Genomic DNA, 18019 nt, shown 5'->3' on the forward strand with positions numbered 1-18019 from the left:
CTGAGATATTTTACCTTTTTTTCATACTGCCCCTTCAAAATTCAGTGTGTATTTTAATCTCTATTTGTACTAGCTACATTTCAAGTGCTCAACAGCCCCCTGTGGCTGGTGGTACTCGTTTTGGATAGTGCAAGTCTAGAACGAAAAGGGTAGTATTTGAGGCTGGGCAAAAACACTCTGGTAAGAAGTATGATAGAACACACAGAAGTAAGGGGTATGTACATGAAAGCATCGCTATTTTTATGAGTCATATGCGTTCTCTGTTCCTTATGGTTTTCCCCTAATATGTAGAGCAGCTTTTGAAATTCTCATGTTTCTCAGCAGTGTCAAGATCCTACCTCCGATTCTAGGAAGGGATTTTCAAGGAAGAGCAAGCAGCTCATCTCCCTGCCCCCACCCCTCCAGGGGAATCCCAAGGTTGGATTCTCAGCACAGAGCCCCTCCCTACTTGGGCCTTCCTTCCAAAGTTTCTTGTGAAATCTCTGGATTTTGTTTAAGAAGCAAGTTGCTTTTCTTCACAATTCCTTTTCAAAATTTTCATACCTTGGCTGCCAAAAGCAAAATGTATTTGCTTTACAATAATTATTAAGCCAAAGCCACCATACCTCCTGGATCTTTCCAGCATGGTATTTTTAATATTGTCTCTTTCAGTCCATGCATCTCGAATTTTGGTTCAAAAAATAGGATCGCTCTGTCACACTCTTGAGTGTGAAATACTGGAGAGTGCTATGGTGATCAACCAACTGGCGCTCACCAGTTCCTGGAACTTAGAACTCCATTCTGGATACTTCCCTAGAAAGGATTTCCGTAGACTGCTCCTTTTCCTGGGGAGGCCATGTCTTTTCAGATGGAAGCAGAGCAATACGGTCTTTCCTTCCCGTGAGCCCCAGTTTATGCTACTATTGATAGATCAATCTGAGTTTTAAGGGGTGCTTTTTCCAATGGAGAGACTTAAAGTTATGTTGAGGCAGCAAAGCTTTCTAAGAATGTTTTTTTTGGCAGGCTGATAAAGAAGGATTAAAAAAAAAAAAAAACCAAAAACGATAGAGGCCCGGGACAGTGGTGTTAGCAGCTGGGACGCTAGCCAGATATTGGTGCTCACAAATTGGGGAGGACAATGGACTTTACTGTTAACTATTCAAAATGCTGTTCACGTTCTGTAATCGTCAACTAAGATTATTTCACTTTCAAGGTCTAGGCCAGTCGGGGGTGGGGTGGAGGAGGGCTGTTGCAGAGAGCCTGACTTCCACGGCGGGCGGCCCGGGGGAAGTGTCCCAGTGTCCCAACAGACAGGCCCTCCCGCCACTGGGCGAAGGGCACCGAGAGGCAAGGGAGGGAGTCCGAGAGCGGGGCGGGCGGGGGGGGGGGTGGCTCGGGGAGAGCGCGTCACTCAGGTTTTCCTGGCTGCCAGTCTCCCAGCGTCCCCAGCTTTCCAGGTAGGGACGCCCCCTCCCACGCAGCGCGGTTCAGTCGGGTGGGAAGGAGGGGCTGGCCTCCGAGCGCCCGCCCCTCCATCTATCACATGGCCGGAGAGCCACAAAAACAACAGCTTTGGCCAAGACCGTGACTTCAGGAAAGGAAACCCGGGGCTCTCGCAGCCGGCCCCCACCCCATGGAGGAGAGTTTTCTTGAATCCTTTGGGAGGCTGAGCCTCCAGCAGCAGCAGCAGCAGCAACCTCGGCCGCCGGCCCCGCCGCCCCCGCGTGGGACACCTCCGCGCCGCCACAGCTTTAGGAAACATCTCTACCTCCTGCGAGGCCTCCCGGGCTCGGGGAAAACTACACTGGCCAGGTAATGACATCGGCCTGGGCGCCGGCGCGCGGACCCCGGCCGAGCGAGCCCCTGCCCCGAGCCGCTCCGCTCCGTGCCCCCCCCCACCCCGCCGCCGCCGCGGCCGCCCGGGGTCCTGGCCCCGGCCCCGGCCCGAGCCCGGCTGCGGGGAGCCCGCGCCGTCCCCGGTGCCCGCCTGGCCGCGGGCCGGGAGAGGAGGGCGGCCCGTCCTGTTTGTTTCCATGCTGCGCTTTCCCGGGAGAACGGATTTCGGCACTGCGCCTTGCGCAAGCCCCGGATGGCACCGGCCCCTGCCCGGCCGCCGAGCCAGGCCCCGGGCCAGCCGGGCCGAGGGAGCCTTGGCCGCCCCCAGCCCGGGGTCGGGAGGCCCGCAGGGATTCTTCTTCAGGAACCCCGGTGGCGACTGCAGAGAAAACCGCGGGGCCGCCCGCTAGCGCGCAGGCACTCGCCACAGTGCGTCAACAGGCGTTTTAAACCCGAGCGGAGACGCGACAGGGCCAGGGGGCGGGGGACCCAAGGCAGCAGTGGCCGCGGCCGGGGGGCGGCGGGGGGGGGGGCGTGCGGCCCGCGTTGAAAATCTAGCGGATTAAGGCAGCGCTGCGTTTGCTTTGGCAGCTGCGAAGGCGCACAGGTGCAAGGGGGAGGGGGCCGGCGCGGCCGCGGCTGGCGGTCATTGACAGAGCCTCGTAATGGGCGCCCAAATTCGTTTACTCGCGAATTGCGTAAGCGGCCCTCCCGGTACAGGTCAGCGCGAATTACGCGGGCTTGTTGCCTGCCGCCTCGGAGCTGGGCCCACCGCTACAGCCTCAGTTCCCACCACTCCCCGCCTTGCACTTGATGCTCCGGCAACGTTGAACTGTTTTCTCTCCTTGCTTGTGCTGACGCTGGCCCGCCTGCCTGGCTTGCCTTCCGCCTACCTTTGCCCGACTGATTCCACTAGCCCTTTAAGGCTCGGATCTGTTACCTTACCCAGCAGCTACCCCTCCCCACCAGTAGATGCTCTCTTCTGGGCTCCTTGGCTTCCTGTTTACACCTCTGTGACTGCGCTTGGTTTTACACATGGTTTTGTTTACCCTTCTTCAAGTTTCTTGAAGCTAGGGGCAATGGCAGAAGTAGTGCCTTGCCCTCAAAGAGCTTTCCATCTCTAGAGAAAGAAGGCTAGCCATAGAACCATGGACCTGCTACAGGAGAATCAAGGTAGCATACTTTCAGGAGCTGATTTGGATGATACACAGATGATACAAAGATGGTGAGAGCAGGATCTGGGTCCACTGGGTCAGGGAACTGTGACAGCCTTGGTGATGTGCTGCCAGCTTTAATCAGGATTCCTGGCTGATTTGTGGAGTAAAAGTCTTTAGCCAAACAATATTGCTACATTTTCACAGATTAAAGGATGGGTGACTTCCAAAGGGTCATTGGTGCCCTTTCCTAAAACACACACATTTCAATAGACCTGCTGTCTGGTTATGGAGGTGGAGGGCGGAGAGTGGGGGAGGCTGCTTAGAACGCAGCAGAACTTGGATATTTCATGCTACAGTCATGGTGGGTACATCTGTTACAAACTAAGTATCTTCTGAATTCAAATCCCATTTAGTTTCACTTTGACTTTGCTGATCTGTGGCCTGTGGCACACTGAATGTCAAAGAAGGAAGTAAACATCTTTGGCCAGATTTTGTTTTTAACTACTCAGAAGGGAAGTGATAGGATGAGTTGGAAGGAAAGTGCATAGAATTGAATGTCAGAAGCCATGGGTTCTGGATCTTAGACTCCTCATCTGTAAAGTCAGTGGGTTGGCCTGGGTGGTCTTTAAGGTTCCTTCTGGCTCTAACATTCTACACTTTTAGGATTTTAATTCCTGGTTGACATTTGGCTAAGCAGAAGACACCGGATGAGAGACCAGCTTATTAAAGAACATCTCTCTAGGGACGACTGGCGTGAGCACTGGCCTGGGAGTCTGAAGATTGTGCCTTTAGATTCTCTTCATCACGAAAGCTGGTGACTTTCGGCAATCACCTAGCTTCTCGGGGACTCATTTTCCTTATGTGTGAATACTAAGAAGGGATTAGATGAGGTGATCTGTTGAAGACCCTTCTGGTTCTTAATTTCTAGTTGTCAGACTTAAGCACGGTTTAACGGCTAGGTAAAGAGCTCTGACCTTGGAGTCAATTTATGGCTTCCAGTGCAAGCTCTGCCACTCACTAGCTATGTATGATCTTTCCTCGGCTCCTCTGCACCTTGTTTCCTTCTGTGTTAAATAAGGATATCTGCTCTGTTCACTTCAGAAGACTCTTGCAGAGGTTAAATGTGTGTGAGAGAACTCGCTAAACTTTAACGTGCTATATACATTTTAAGAGGTATTAGTTGCTGCTTCAGACGTTGATCAGCTGAGATAAATCTTCAAGGTGTCACTTGGGAGAAGCCTGGCCCTGAAATGAAGCAGGCAGCTAGCTGGAAGTTGACTTTGTGAGTTCTCCCGCTTGGGACTTCTGGAGGCAGAGGAGCCTTGGCACTTTGGGGGGTGGGTGGTGCATTTACAAAGCAGTCTGGGGAGTAAGCAAGGAACCAGGCCACAGCTCAGCAAGAAGGGAGGCCTGCAGTAAGGACAGAGTGGTATGGTGGATGTCACAGGCCGTGGTCCTCAAGGACCTGCCTTCGCCTCTCTTCTGGGGCGTCGGGTGGGCGAGAGAAGGAAAATGGCAAATTGTTAAAAAGTACACATGTGTGGAAAGTAGTAAAACTGTAAGGCTCTCTTATGTATTGTTGGATTCTTGGAAATTCATATTTTCTTCTATGTATTTTCCAAATTTTCTATAATGAATATGTATTTTTTGAATCCGAAAAATAAAAATTTAAAAAATTGGAGGAGATCGTTTTTACAAATGTGGGTTCTTCTTTTTCTGCTGTTATTTCTCATTTGATTAAAGAAATAATAAAAGTTATTGAAATTAGGATATGTCTTGTCTTCCAAATCACTGTTAGATTTTTATGCTTTTCAACCAATATGTTTTTATAGTTTGAAGGGGCTTGAATGTTGAAACCTTCTATTTAAATTCTTTGGACATATTTAAAAAACAGAGTTTTACCAGGTTTAAAAAAAATTTGAGTACAACAGAATACTAAAAACTTAGCATGCCCCCTAAATCTGTTTTATCACCTCTATTTCATGGAAAACAAAACAAAACAAAACACAAACCACAAACATTTCAAAAATAGTTTCTTACCATTGACCTGTAATTCCTACTTCCAGGAATTCATCCTAAGGTAGTAATTGGACAAGCTCATGAATATAGGGGAGTGTTCATCACAGAGTTTTTTATATGATAGAAAAAAAATGTGAGCCAACTTAAACATACAGAAATAGAGGATTAGCTTATAAGTCACGCAGTCATTAATGGGAACATAGATGTATTTGACATGCAAATATATTCATTCCCCTCATTAAGTTAAAAAGCCTAATAACAAAGCTGTCTATCAAAAAATCCCATTTTCTGTTCAAAGAAAGAGGGTCTACATATACTCACATGAAATGTGTAAAAAGGTATCTGTTGGTGGTTGTTGACATTAGATAGTAGGATTATGGACTTTTCCTGCCAGACTTATTTTCTCATTTTTCTATGACAAATATGTGTTACTTGTTAACTTTTTAAAGTTGAAAATAGTTTTGTGGAATGACTTGGCTAGATAGACTCAGGTTGTGTGACAAAACACTTACTAAATAACAAGATGAATGTGTCATTTTCTATATGAAAAATCTTTCCTAGGTTTATTCTTAGTTGGAAATATAGTAGGAGACTTTTTTAATACACAAGATTGATTGTAATTACTTACTGTTATTAATTTTGTTATCAAGTAATTATTAAATATTTTGTTAATTATTAATTAGCATATGAACTAGCATGCGCCACTTGATTCTTTGACACCTCAGGTCTTTTTCATTCAAATGGAGCTAATATTTCATTAATAAGTTTTTTGTGGGGATTTAAGATACTATGGTAAACAGTGATCCTGTAATTATATGTGTGAAAGCACTGTGGAATTCGTGGGCTACATAAATACTAACTCTTGTTAATTATTCACTAATCAACAATAATAGCATTTGCTGGGTACTTAAAAAACTATTAGTACTTGCTCAATAAATAAGATTAAGAGAAGGAGCTCACAAAAGACTAACAAATGGAAAACAATAATCAATGCACTACTGTGGGTAAGTGAGCTCTGATGGGGAAGAGCATTTTATGTGCTTTTGGTGTTCAAGACCAGGTTGGTCACTGAGGATGGTTAGGAAGATAGGAAAACTCTGGAAGAGATCGTCTCTGCCACGTGGGAATGGTTATTGAGCTGGCCTTGACGATGGGGAGGATATGGCTGAACAAAGAAAAAGGATTAGCGACATGAATTGGGAGAACTGGGTGTTCTAGGCTAGTGAGGAGGATGGCTTGATTGAGTGGATGGTTCATATCTGTGAATGTGTTGGTTAGGTTAACACAGAGCCAGATCACCGGAAACATCAAAACCTGCACAAAGGAGTACCGAGTTGATAGAAGAAATAGGATTCCAGTCCCAAGACCCTTTCACTCTGAGCAGATGATCCAGAACTATCTGTTTCCACAGCTGCACTGAAAAACTCACCTGGATCTGCATCTATCCTTTCCTCTTACATCAATGAAAGCATCTGTGGACGATTTGTTTCCCTCTATGCTTTGCAATGTGTGTGTGTGTGTGTGTGTGTGTGTGTGTGTGTGTGTGTGTGTGTGTGAGAAAATATCCCCCCTTTGGGGCCATTTTAACCATTTTTTAAGTGTGCAATTCAGTGGCATTAATTATATGATGTTGGGCAACCATCACCAGTATCTATTTCAAGAAACTCTACCCATTAAGCAATAACCCCCCCATCCCTGCTTCTCCTTAGCCCCTGGTAACCTCTGATCTGTTTTCTATTGTTACGTATTTTACTACTCTAGATACCTCATGTAAGTGGAATCATAACAATATTTGTCTTTTTGTGTCTGGTTTATTTCATTTGGCTTAATGTTTTCAAGGTTCTTGTAGGTGGTAGCCTATATCAGAACCTCATTACTTTTTATGGCTGAATAATATTCCATTTCATGGATATACCACTAAATTGTCCATTTGAAAGGAAATGGCAAGAGTAAAGGGTGGTCTTTCCTTCTGTTTTTAGGCCTTATTTGAAAAGTGTTGTCAACCTTATGTCAGTTCCCTGGAATTTCTTTAAATCTTTATATCTCAGTCAAAGTCTAGGAACCATGCTCTAGTACATGTTGCATCTTTTGCCATGTTCCGGTTCCCTTTGGCAGTGTCACAAATGGTTTGCAACATGGATTCAGTCGGGCGCAAAGGATGTTTGCCGACAGCTATCTTTTCTTTTGTTCATGTCTCTGGATAACATGAAATTTTCCACTGAGTGAAATACCGTTTCATTATTTTTTGGCACTAAACTTTCCAAGGAAGCGAGAGGATGCTTTCCTGACATGACACAATGATAAGACAGAGGCAAGGACGAAGGTATACTTTGCAAGCGGACACGGTGACGTGTGGGAAGCAGTGAGAAGGGATCAGTTAAGTTAGCTAACTGTAGTAGTGAAAGGTTAAAGCCCAAAGCATACTGTGCTCCACGGCCTACCCGGCCAGCAGGCTTGGGCCATGCATTTTTATTTATGAGGCCAGGGCTCTTATAAATAAAAGCAAGGTCAAAATAGAAAGTTTGCGGTATTCCAAGTCTGTGTATATGAAAATAAAGGATCAGGTAGGTGGACATATCAGATCTTTATTCACTGAAGTCTACTTGGAGAGACTGCTAGTTATTTTTACATTTTTAATGATTTTCCTAAGGTGGGTTTTAAGCTTCTCTGCTGAGCTCCTTCTGAGAGTCCTTACAACACCTCTCTCTGGAGGTTGGGATGAATAAGGACTATAAGGACTATAGGCTTATAGACTATAAGGACTATAAGGACTATGAATATGAATAAGGACTATGCTTTAAATGTTTCACAGGGAGGAAGAATATACAGTGCGCTATGTGTTTATAATTACTTGGTGGAAAGGCTGCCCAGCTATACAGGAGATTCTCCACCATCGTAGTCCCGGAGCCATTGGGAAAGTAGAAGAACACGCTGCTGAATTGGACCAAGATAATATTGCAGGTGTGGTTTATGACTAGAGAAGCAGTAGAAATAGAGGAAGAAATGAAAGGGGAAGAATGTGTTCATAGGAAGATCTCAGACATGCACAAGATGTTCCCTTAATCTAATCCAAGCCTAAGACACTGAGAAGTTAGACATCTTGATCAGGGTCACAGGGATGACTTCCTATTTCTAGTGCAGAGCTTTTATTTCTGCACCAAAGGAAGAGGCCACTGGGAGTGACCTCGTGAGAGACTAATGAAGTTGGTTTTGAATTTGTTGTTTAATTAAAAAACGCTTACGTGGTCTATTAAAAGGGCTAAGTTTACCTGGATTAACTCTTAGAGTAAGAAAGTCACCTTTTATTATTTGTCATTATTGATGATATATTTCTTTGGCTATAAAAAATACCAGGGAATTAATTTTCTTTATTAATGTGGTACCACTGGGACAATGGGAGGGGATGATTTAGATTTTTTAATAAGTACTCATATTTATCCTGATTATGGTATGTTGGAGAGAGATGTAGTCAATATCCAACCCCCTGAGGGTCTGAAGCCCCTTCCTCATCTACTCACAGGATAAGACATTTGTAATTCAATCTAGTGACTTAGTTCCCTCTTGGCATTTCAATGAACTCTTCTCTATTTAATGGCACCATTCTAGGCCCATTCAGACTCTAGAGGAACCCAATAAGGAATTGTTTGTTTTCACTCCAAATTATCTAAAGAGACCTAGGCTCTATGGATTGAGGACATTGTACAATAAGGAAAAACTGACCTAATTTCTGATTGTTCCTTCATAAGGATCTCTATGGCATCATGTGTATGACTTAGGGAGAAGGCTATCTGGTTTTATCAAGGTAAGAGCCGGGAAAAGAGAAGGGAGAAAGGAAAGAAAGTATACATTTATTGAGTGCTAACTGTATGCTTGGCAGTTTATAGACGCTGGCTTATTGGATCTTTACAATAACCCTACGATATGGTTGATTTCATTTTATAAGTGAGGAAATTAGAATCAGAGAATCATGCACTTGGTCCTGAGATTCCAGATTTTGTAATACACAAAGTGGTCTTACCTACTAGGGATGTTCATGAACAAACACACATACATCTGCTTTTCATAGTTACTAGGGAATCCTGTTGAGGCGTGATTGTATAGCGAGGATATTTCAATGTTCTTTTTCACACTTTTTAAGGATATTTTAAGAGGGGCTTTCTCTGCTCTCGAAAGTAGCACCTCTCCAGCATTCTTTGCCCTGTACTTTGACTTCCTTTTCTCCCTTACACTAGCACCCCCCGACATATGGTTACTTATTTATTATCTATTTATTTTACTAGAAGGTAGCTTTGTGAGACGTGTTGTGAGCTCCTTGATATCAGGAAATATTTTTTCTTCAGCTTCTGAGAGAAGGTCTGGCATCTAGTAGGCCTACGTCACTAAATATTTGATGGATTTGTCAGTGCCAGAAGCTTCCTAACAGTTGCCAGCTCAGTTGTCAGCATGGGACTCGAGTAAAGCACAAAAGTGAAAAGGAGATTATTCACACAAAGCGAGGTGTAAAAGAATGAATGGGCTGTGGAGAATAGATGAGAGAAACAAAGCACAGGTACAGCCATCCACTCCAAAGTCCTCTTCCATCGGTACACAAGAAAATCCTTCCTGTGTTTTACACGTGAAGATGTTGGATGTGCCACCTTCACCACCCAGGAGTCACACTAAAAAGGGGTTTAAAAATTAGAATCAAAGATGCAGCTGCTTTCACAGAGAAGCAGCAGCCAACGGTTTTCCGTTCAACCACTGTTCTGTTGTCTATAACTGACTTAGGACATCTTGGGAAAGCACAGCAAAAAACAAGTTAACACTGAGGTAGGTGTGCTTCTGATTCCTCCTATTCTGAGCATGGCTGAAGTGACCAACAATAGAAACATGGGGACACCTGTACCATTGCTAGATTCTACAGAAGGGAGTTGTTCACATACAAAAAAAGGAAGTTCTCATAGGTAGAGTGGAGTGGGATGCACTGGCCCTTGAGGGCTATCTGGGAGTCTGGTAGACATTCACATGCCCTCCTTTGGAGGCACGAGGGGTAAGAGCAAGAGGGAGCAGTAGGACAGACTGGGAACTCCTTGCTGCAGTCTCCTTAGCCATGGTGGCTTGGTGGTATCCATGGGGCTGGCACTGATTGAGTTGCATCTTTCCAACTCTTTACAATAGGGCAAGGTTCAGCTTTGACATGGTGTTTGGAAGCACCAACAAGGTCAAGCCACACCAGGCCTCAGGGGAGACTGTCCCAAGTCATTAACAGCCGTGGTTCCTTCCCCATTCTCTTCAGGGTGTTGGGTCATAGAACTTGTTCCTTACTTCCCAGTTTAAAGCCCTTGAGGAGGGAGCACCTGGCTGGCTCAGATGGTCGAGCGTCTTACTCTTGGTTTCGGCATAGGTCATTATTTCACAGTTCCTGGGAAACTGACAGCACAGAGCCTGCATGGGATTCTCCCTCTCTCTCTGTGCCTCCCCTGCTCGCTCTCTCTCTCTCTGAAAATAAAAAAATAAACATTAAAAAAGAAATAAAATCCTTGAAAAGAATACCAGTAACATCAGAGGAAGTACCGGGATCCAAGAAGAATCCTCTCTTCCAGTCCCCTTTGGGGGTAAACCCAAGGGTTAGGTAAAATTCTCAATGTACAAAGATGAGTAACTAGAAATTCTCCTCATACAGTTTGGGGCTATATAAAATGAGTTTGCATAATTAAGGAAATAGAGCTTAATATTCCAGAACCATTCATACCTTCAGCAGGTGTTTATTGAGTATGTCTCATGTGCTTGACATTCTTCTATTTGCTTAGAATACAGCAGTGAACAAAACATTCCTGCCTTCATGGAACATATATTCTATCAGAGAAAAACATTTTTCTGAAAGGAAGAAACTTTTAAACAACACCTGCTCTGTTCTTTCAAAAAACAAAAAAGGATCCCATAGCTACTCCTCTTGATGTATATAGCCTCAGGAAACATTCAACGTATGCATGCGAAGGGAGATAGGCACAATGATGTTCATTGAAACTTGTTCATAGTAAGGAAAACTGCAAACAACCTAAATGTCACTAGAGAAAAGGATAAATGAATGTGGTTTGTTTGTTTTATAGCACTCACGCGTAGTGGTTTAGTGTGCAGCTCTGGGGCCGGAAGTCTAGGTTTTAATCTAGCTGTAGCACTCAAGGGTCTGTTTTTTTCCAGTTTTAATGAGATATCGTTGACATATGACATTTGTTGTTTAGATTCCACATATAAGTGAAATCATTTTTGTATTTGTCTTTCTCTGTCTGACTTATTTCACTTAGCATTATAGCCTCTAGGTCCATCCATGTTGTCACAAATGGGAAGATTTTATTCTTTTTATGGCTAATATTTCATATATACACCACATCTTCATTATACCATTCATCTGTTTATGGACGCTTAGGCTGGTTTCATATTTTGTCTATTGTGAAAAATGCTGCAGTGAACATGGGGATGCATATATCTCTTCAAATTGGTGTTTTTGTTTTCTTCCAGAAGTGGAATGGCTGGATCATATGGTAGTTCTATTTTTAATTTTTTGAAGAACCTCCATACTATTTTTCACAGTGGCTGCACCAACTTAAAATCCCACCAGCAGTGTCTGAGGGTCCTTTTATCCACATCCTTATCTTACTAAAAAAATAAAAATCTTTGATTTCTTTGTGATAATGGCCATTATGCCTGGTGTGTGGTGATATCTCATTATGGTTTTATTTACATTTCCCTGATTATTAGTGATGTTGAGCACCTTTCATGTTTCACCTGTTTCATGTTAGTGTAGGTCTTCTTTGGAGAACAGTCTATTCAAGTCCTCTGCCCATTTTTAAATGAGATTTTTTTTTAAATAATAAGTTGTGTAAGTTCTTTATACATTTTTTTTTTATTTTTGTTTAAAGCAAATTATTTATTTCAACTCTGTAAATGTTCACAGCTTTGGGGAATAATTTTAAATTTATCTTTCATTATATCTTATTATATCCAAGTTGCCAAAGTATTGATAACTTATTTTTTTTTTTTAATATATGAAATTTACTGTCAAATTGGTTTCCATACAACACCCAGTGCTCATCCCCAAAGGTGCCCTCCTCAATACCCATCACCCACCCTCCCTCCCTCCCACCCCCCATCAACCCTCAGTTTGTTCTCAGTTTTTAAGAGTCTCTTATGCTTTGGCTCTCTTCCACTCTAACCTCTTTTTTTTTTTTTCCTTCCCCTCCCCCATGGGTTTCTGTTACGTTTCTCAGGATCCACATAAGAGTGAAACCATATGGTATCTGTCTTTCTCTGTATGGCTTATTTCACTTAGCATCACACTCTCCAGTTCCATCCACATTGCTACAAAGGGCCATATTTCATTCTTTCTCATTGCCACGTAGTATTCCATTCCATTGTATATAAACCACAATTTCTTTATCCATTCATCAGTTGATGGACATTTAGGCTCTTTCCATAATTTGGCTATTGTTGAGAGTGCTGCTATAAACATTGGGGTACAAGTGCCCCTATGCATCAGTACTCCTGTATCCCTTGGATAAATTCTCTTTATACATTTTGGATATTAACCTCTTACTGGATGTATGACTTGCAAATACCTTCTCCCATTCAGTAGATTTGCCTTTTTGTTTTGTTGATGGTTTCCCTCAATGTGCAAAAGATTTTTAGTTTGATGTAATTACATTTGTTTGGTACAGCTTTTGTTGCCCTTGCCTAAGGACACGAGTCCAAAAAAATATTACTAAGAATGATGTCAAAGAGCTTACTGCCTGTATTTTCTTTTTGGAGTTTTATGATTTCAGGTGTTACATTCAAGTCTTTAATCCACCTTGAGTTTATGTATGGTGTAAGAAAATGGTCCAGTTTCATTCTTTTGCATATGGTGTCCAGTTTTTCCAGCATCATTTATTGAAGAGACTGTCTTTTCTCCATTGTATATCTTGCCTCCTTTGTTATAGATTAATTGGTTATACAAATGTGGGTTTATTTCTGGGCTCTCTATTATATTTCATTGATCTATGTGTCTGTTTTGTGCCGGTAATATATTGTTTTGATTAATATAGCTTTGTAGTGTAGCTTGAAATCAGGGAGAATAATACCTCCAGCTTTGTTTTTCCTTCTTAAGATTGCTTTGGCTATTTGGGGTCTTTTGGTGTTCCATACAAATTTTAATATCATTTGTTCTAGTTCTGTGAAAAATACTATTGGTATTTTGATGGGGATTGTATTGAATCTGTGATCGCTTTGGGTAGTATAGACATTTTGACAATATTAACTCTTCCAACCCATGATCACATTGTATCTTTCCATTATTTGTGTTGTCTTCAATTTCTTTCATCAATAAAATCTTTTTACAGTTTTCAGAGTACCGGTCTTTAACCTACTATGTTAAATTTATCCCCAGGTATTTTATTCTTTTTGATGAAGTTGTAAATAAGATTGTTTTCTTCATTTTTCTTTCTGATAGCTCATTATTAGTATATACAAATGTAACCAATTCTGCGTGTTTTGTATTTTGGAACTTTACTGAATTCGTTTATTCGGATAGTTTTTTCTGGTGGAGTTTTTAGGGTTTTCTTTATATAGTATCATGTCATCTGTAAATAGTGACAGTTTTACTTCTTCCTTAACATTTTGAATCAAGCATTTTATTTTTCTTATCTGATTGCTGTAGCTAGGGGTTCCAGCACTCTGTTGAATGAAAGTGGCAAGAGGGGCAAGAACTTGTCTTGTTCCTGATCTTAGAGGGAAAGCATTTAGCTTTTCACCATTGAGCATGATGTTTATCATGCTGTAGTTTTATCATATATGGCCTTTATTATGTTGAGGTATTATGTTCCTTTTTGGAAGTTTTTAATTATAAATGGATGTTCAAGGTACAACCCAAGGCAAGCACTGGAGTGAGACAAGGGCCACCTACAGTTTGGCCCTCCTGCTGCAGGTTCTTCCCATCCCCCCTGGGGCCTGGACCATCTCATCCTACGGTCTCCCTCCAGGATCCACATACCAGGCCTCCACTTTCAGCTGTGTTCTTGGCCTCATGTCTGGGACCCCAAGGAGGGCTGCCCAGCCTAATGCCTGGAAGACCTTGCTTGGGCCACACAGGCTAGCTATCATGGTGCCTAGCGGCCAAGAGAATAAAAATGGATGTTGAATTTCGTCAAGTGCTTATTCTGTAACTAATAAGTTAGCTTATTCTCTAATTAGATGCTCATATGATTTTTATTCTTTACTTTGTTAATGTGGCATATCACGTTGATTTGCCGATGGTGTCCCATCCTTGCATCTCTGGAATAAATCCCACTTGACCATAGTGTTTGATCTTTTTAACATATTGTCAAATGTGGTTTGCTAATATTTTGTTGAGGATTTTGCATCTATGTTCATCAGGGATGCTGGCCTGAGATTTTCTTTCTTTTGTGGTGTCTTTGTCTGATTTTGCTATCAGGATAAAATGAGTTTGGAATTGTTACTTCCTCTTTAATTTTTGGAACAATTTGAGAAGGATAAACACTAACTCTTCTTTAAGTGTTTGGTAAAATTCACCTGTGAAGCTGGTCTGGAATTTTGTTTTTTGGGAGTTTTTAAATTACTGATTCATTTTCATAACTTGTAATTGGTCTATTCAGATTTTCTGTTTCTTCCTGATTCAGTTTTGGAAGGTTGTGTGTTTCTATGAATTTGTCCATTTCTTCTAGGTTGTCCAGTTTGTTGGCATGTAATTATTTGTGATAGTCTCTTATAATTCTTTGTAGTTCTGTGATGTTGGTTGTAACTTCTCTTTAGTATCTTATTTTATTAATTTGGGTCCTTTCTCTTGTTTTCTGGAGGAGTCTGATAAATCTTTTTTTCTTGATGAAGTTTATTGATTTTGTGTATCTTTTCAAAGAACCCGCTATTACTTTCATTGATCTTTTCTATTATCCTTTTTAGTCTCTATTTCACTTATCTCTACTCTGAGCTTAATTATTTCCTTGCTTCTACTACTAACTTTGGGTCTTGTTCTTTTCTTCTTTTTCTAGTTCCTTTAGGTGTAAATTTAGATTGTTTATCTGGGATTTTTCTTATTTCTTGAAATATGTCTGTATTGCTATGAATGTCCCTCTTAGAACAGCTATTGCTGTATCCCATAGATTTGGAAAGTTGTATTTCCATTTTAATTTGTCTCAAGGTATTTTTTGATTTTCTTATTGATGTATTCATTGACCTATTGCTTGGTTAGTGGCATGCTGTTTAGTCTCCAAATGTTTGTGTTTTTTCCAGTTTTCTTCTCTTAATTGATTTCTAACTTTATACCATTGTTATCAGAAAAGATGCTTGATATGACTTAAGTCTTCTTGAATTTATTGAGACTTGTTTTGTGGCCTAACATATGATATATCTATGAGAGTGTCCCATGCACACTTGAAGAGAATGTATATTCTGCAGTTTTTGGATGCAATGTTCTGTATATTAAACCCATCTGGTCTGATGTGTTGTTTAAGGCCAACGTTTCTTTATTGATTTTCTATGTGGATGATCTATTCATTGATGTAAGTGGGGCATTAAAGTCCCCAGTATTATTGTATCACTGCCAGTTTTTCCCTTTTTGTCTGTAAACATTTGCTTTATCTATTTAGGTCCTCCTATTTTTTTAAAATGTTTACTTATTTATTTTTGAGAGAGAGAGAAAGTGAGAGAGTGAGCACAAGTGGGGGAGGGGCAGAGAAAGAGGGAGACAGAGAATCCAAAGCAGGCTCTGAGCTGTAAGCAGAGTCCCATGGGGGTTCAAACTCAGGATCTGTGAGATCATGACTTGAACCGAAGTTGGGCGCTTAATTGACTGAGCCACCCAGGAGCCTGTAGGCGCCTGTATTTATTTTGATGCATAAATATTTATGAAAGTTCTGTTTTCTTCTTGGATTGACACCTCTATCGTTATATAATGTCTTTTCTTTATCTTTTGTTACAGTCTTTGTTTCAAAGTTGGTTTTATTTGATATGAGTATTGCTATTCCAACTTTCTTTTCTTTTCCCTTGGCATGGAATGTCTTTTTCCATCTCTTCATTTTCAGTCTGTGTGTCGTTAGAGCTAAAGTGAGTCTCTTGTAGGCAGCATATAGTTGTTTTTTTTTTTCAAGTCTTTTTTTTTTTTAACGTTTATTTATTTTTTTTGAGACAGAGAGAGACAGAGCATGAACGGGGGAGGGTCAGAGAGAGGGAGACACAGAATCTGAAACAGGCTCCAGGCTCTGAGCTGTCAGCACAGAGCCGATGTGGGGCTCGAACTCACGGACCGCGAGATCATGACCTGAGCCAAAGTCAGCCGCTTAACTGACTGAGCCACCCAGGCGCCCTCAGCATATAGTTTTATAAATATTTTTTAATGTTTATTTTTGAGAGAAAGAGTGTGAGTGGGGGAAGGGCAGAGAGAGAAGGATACACAGAATCTGAAGCAGGTTCCAGGCTCTGAGCTGTCAGCACAGTGCCTGACATGGGGCTTGAATCCATGGACTGCAAGATGATGACCTGAGGCAAAGTCAGATGCTTAACCAGCTGAGCCACCCAGGAGCCCCTAGATATGTTATAAAATATTTATTTTCAGAGAGAGAGAGTGTGAGAGCGAAGGCGCTTCTGTGAGCAGGGGAGGGGCAGAGAGAAAGGGAGAGAGAGAATCCCAAGCGGGCTCCACGCTGTCAGTACAGAGTCTGATGAGGAGTTCAATCCCAAAACTGGGAGATCATGACCTGAGCTGAAATCAAGAGCCAGACGCTCAACCAGCTGAGCCACCTGGGCTCCCCCTATAGATTTTTCAAAAATCCACTCAGCCACCCTATGTAATTTTATTGGAGCATTTAGCCCATTTAAAGTAATTATTGGTAGGTATGTACTTACTGCCGTTTACATTTTTTTTTTTTTCTGGTTGTTTTTGTGTTCTCTGTTTCTTCTCTTGGTCTCTTGTTGCTTGATGGTTTTCTTTAGTGTTTTGGGGCCTTTCTCTTCATTTTTTTATGTTTCTATTGTAGGTTTTTTATTTGTGGTTATGATGGGGTTCTTATATGTAGACCTATATATATAGGTCTATATATATATATGGATTTATTTTTCAGATGATAATCACTTAAGTTCTAACACATTCTAAAAACACTACATTTTCTATTTTATTCTATGTCATTTATTTCTGCTCTAATCTTTATTATTTCCCTTCTTCTGCTGGCTTTGGACTTTACTGATAAACCCCTAGCTAGACTTATCAAACAGGAAAGAAAAAAGACCCAAATAAACAAAATCATGAATGAAAGAGGAGAGATCACAACCAACACCACAGAAATACAAACAATTATAAGAGAATACTATGAACAATTATATGCCAACAAATTGGGCAGTCTGGAAGAAATGGATAAATTCTGAGAAACATATAAACTACCAAAACTGCAACAGGAAAAAATAGAAAATTTGAGCAGACCCATAGCCAGTAAAGAAATTGGATCAGTAATCAAAAATCTCCCAACAAATAAGTCCAGGGCTAGATGGCTTCCCAAGGGAATTATACCAAACATTTAGAGAAGAGTTAATACCTATTTTTTTGAAACTGTTCAAAAAAAACAAAATGGAAAGAATACTTCCAAACTCATTCTATGAAGCCAGTATTACCTCGATTCTAAAACCAAAGACCTCAAAAAAAGAACTGCAGACCCATATCCCTGATGAATATGGATGCAAAAATTCTCAACAAGATACTAGCGAATCAAATCCAACAATACATTAAAAGGATTATTCACCACAATCAAGTGGGATTTATTCCTGGGATGCAGGGGTGGTTCAAAATCTGCAAATCAATCAATGTGATACACCACATTAATTAAAGAAAGGATAAGAACTATATGATTCCCTCAATAGATAAATAAAAAGCATTTGACAAAATACAGCACTTTCTTGATAAAAACATTCAAAAAGGTAGGGATAAGAAGGAACATACCTCAACATCATAATAGCCATATAGAAAAGACCCACAGCTAATATCATCCTCCATGGGGAAAAACAGAGAACTT

General features: G+C 41.4%; 1 protein-coding gene across 3 annotated transcripts in view; it reads left to right on the forward strand.

Moving 5' to 3' along the window:
• The first annotated feature begins 1369 nt into the window (after window positions 1–1369).
• N4BP2L1 (NEDD4 binding protein 2 like 1) overlaps window positions 1370–18019 on the forward strand; it is a 34755-nt gene continuing 18105 nt past the window's right edge. Inside the window, exon 1 of one of the 3 annotated variants that reach the window (XM_053900471.1) lies at window positions 1370–1791. In XM_053900471.1, the coding sequence (XP_053756446.1) occupies window positions 1613–1791 (179 nt within the window). In that variant the 5' untranslated portion in view covers window positions 1370–1612. The remainder of the gene's footprint in view (window positions 1792–18019) is intronic. The other 2 variants (XM_019447822.2, XM_019447821.2) reach the window with 2 other exon arrangements.

This window comes from Panthera pardus, unplaced genomic scaffold, assembly GCF_024362965.1.
Source record: "Panthera pardus isolate Hobbes unplaced genomic scaffold, ASM2436296v1 HiC_scaffold_1, whole genome shotgun sequence".
NCBI lineage: Eukaryota > Metazoa > Chordata > Mammalia > Carnivora > Felidae > Panthera > Panthera pardus.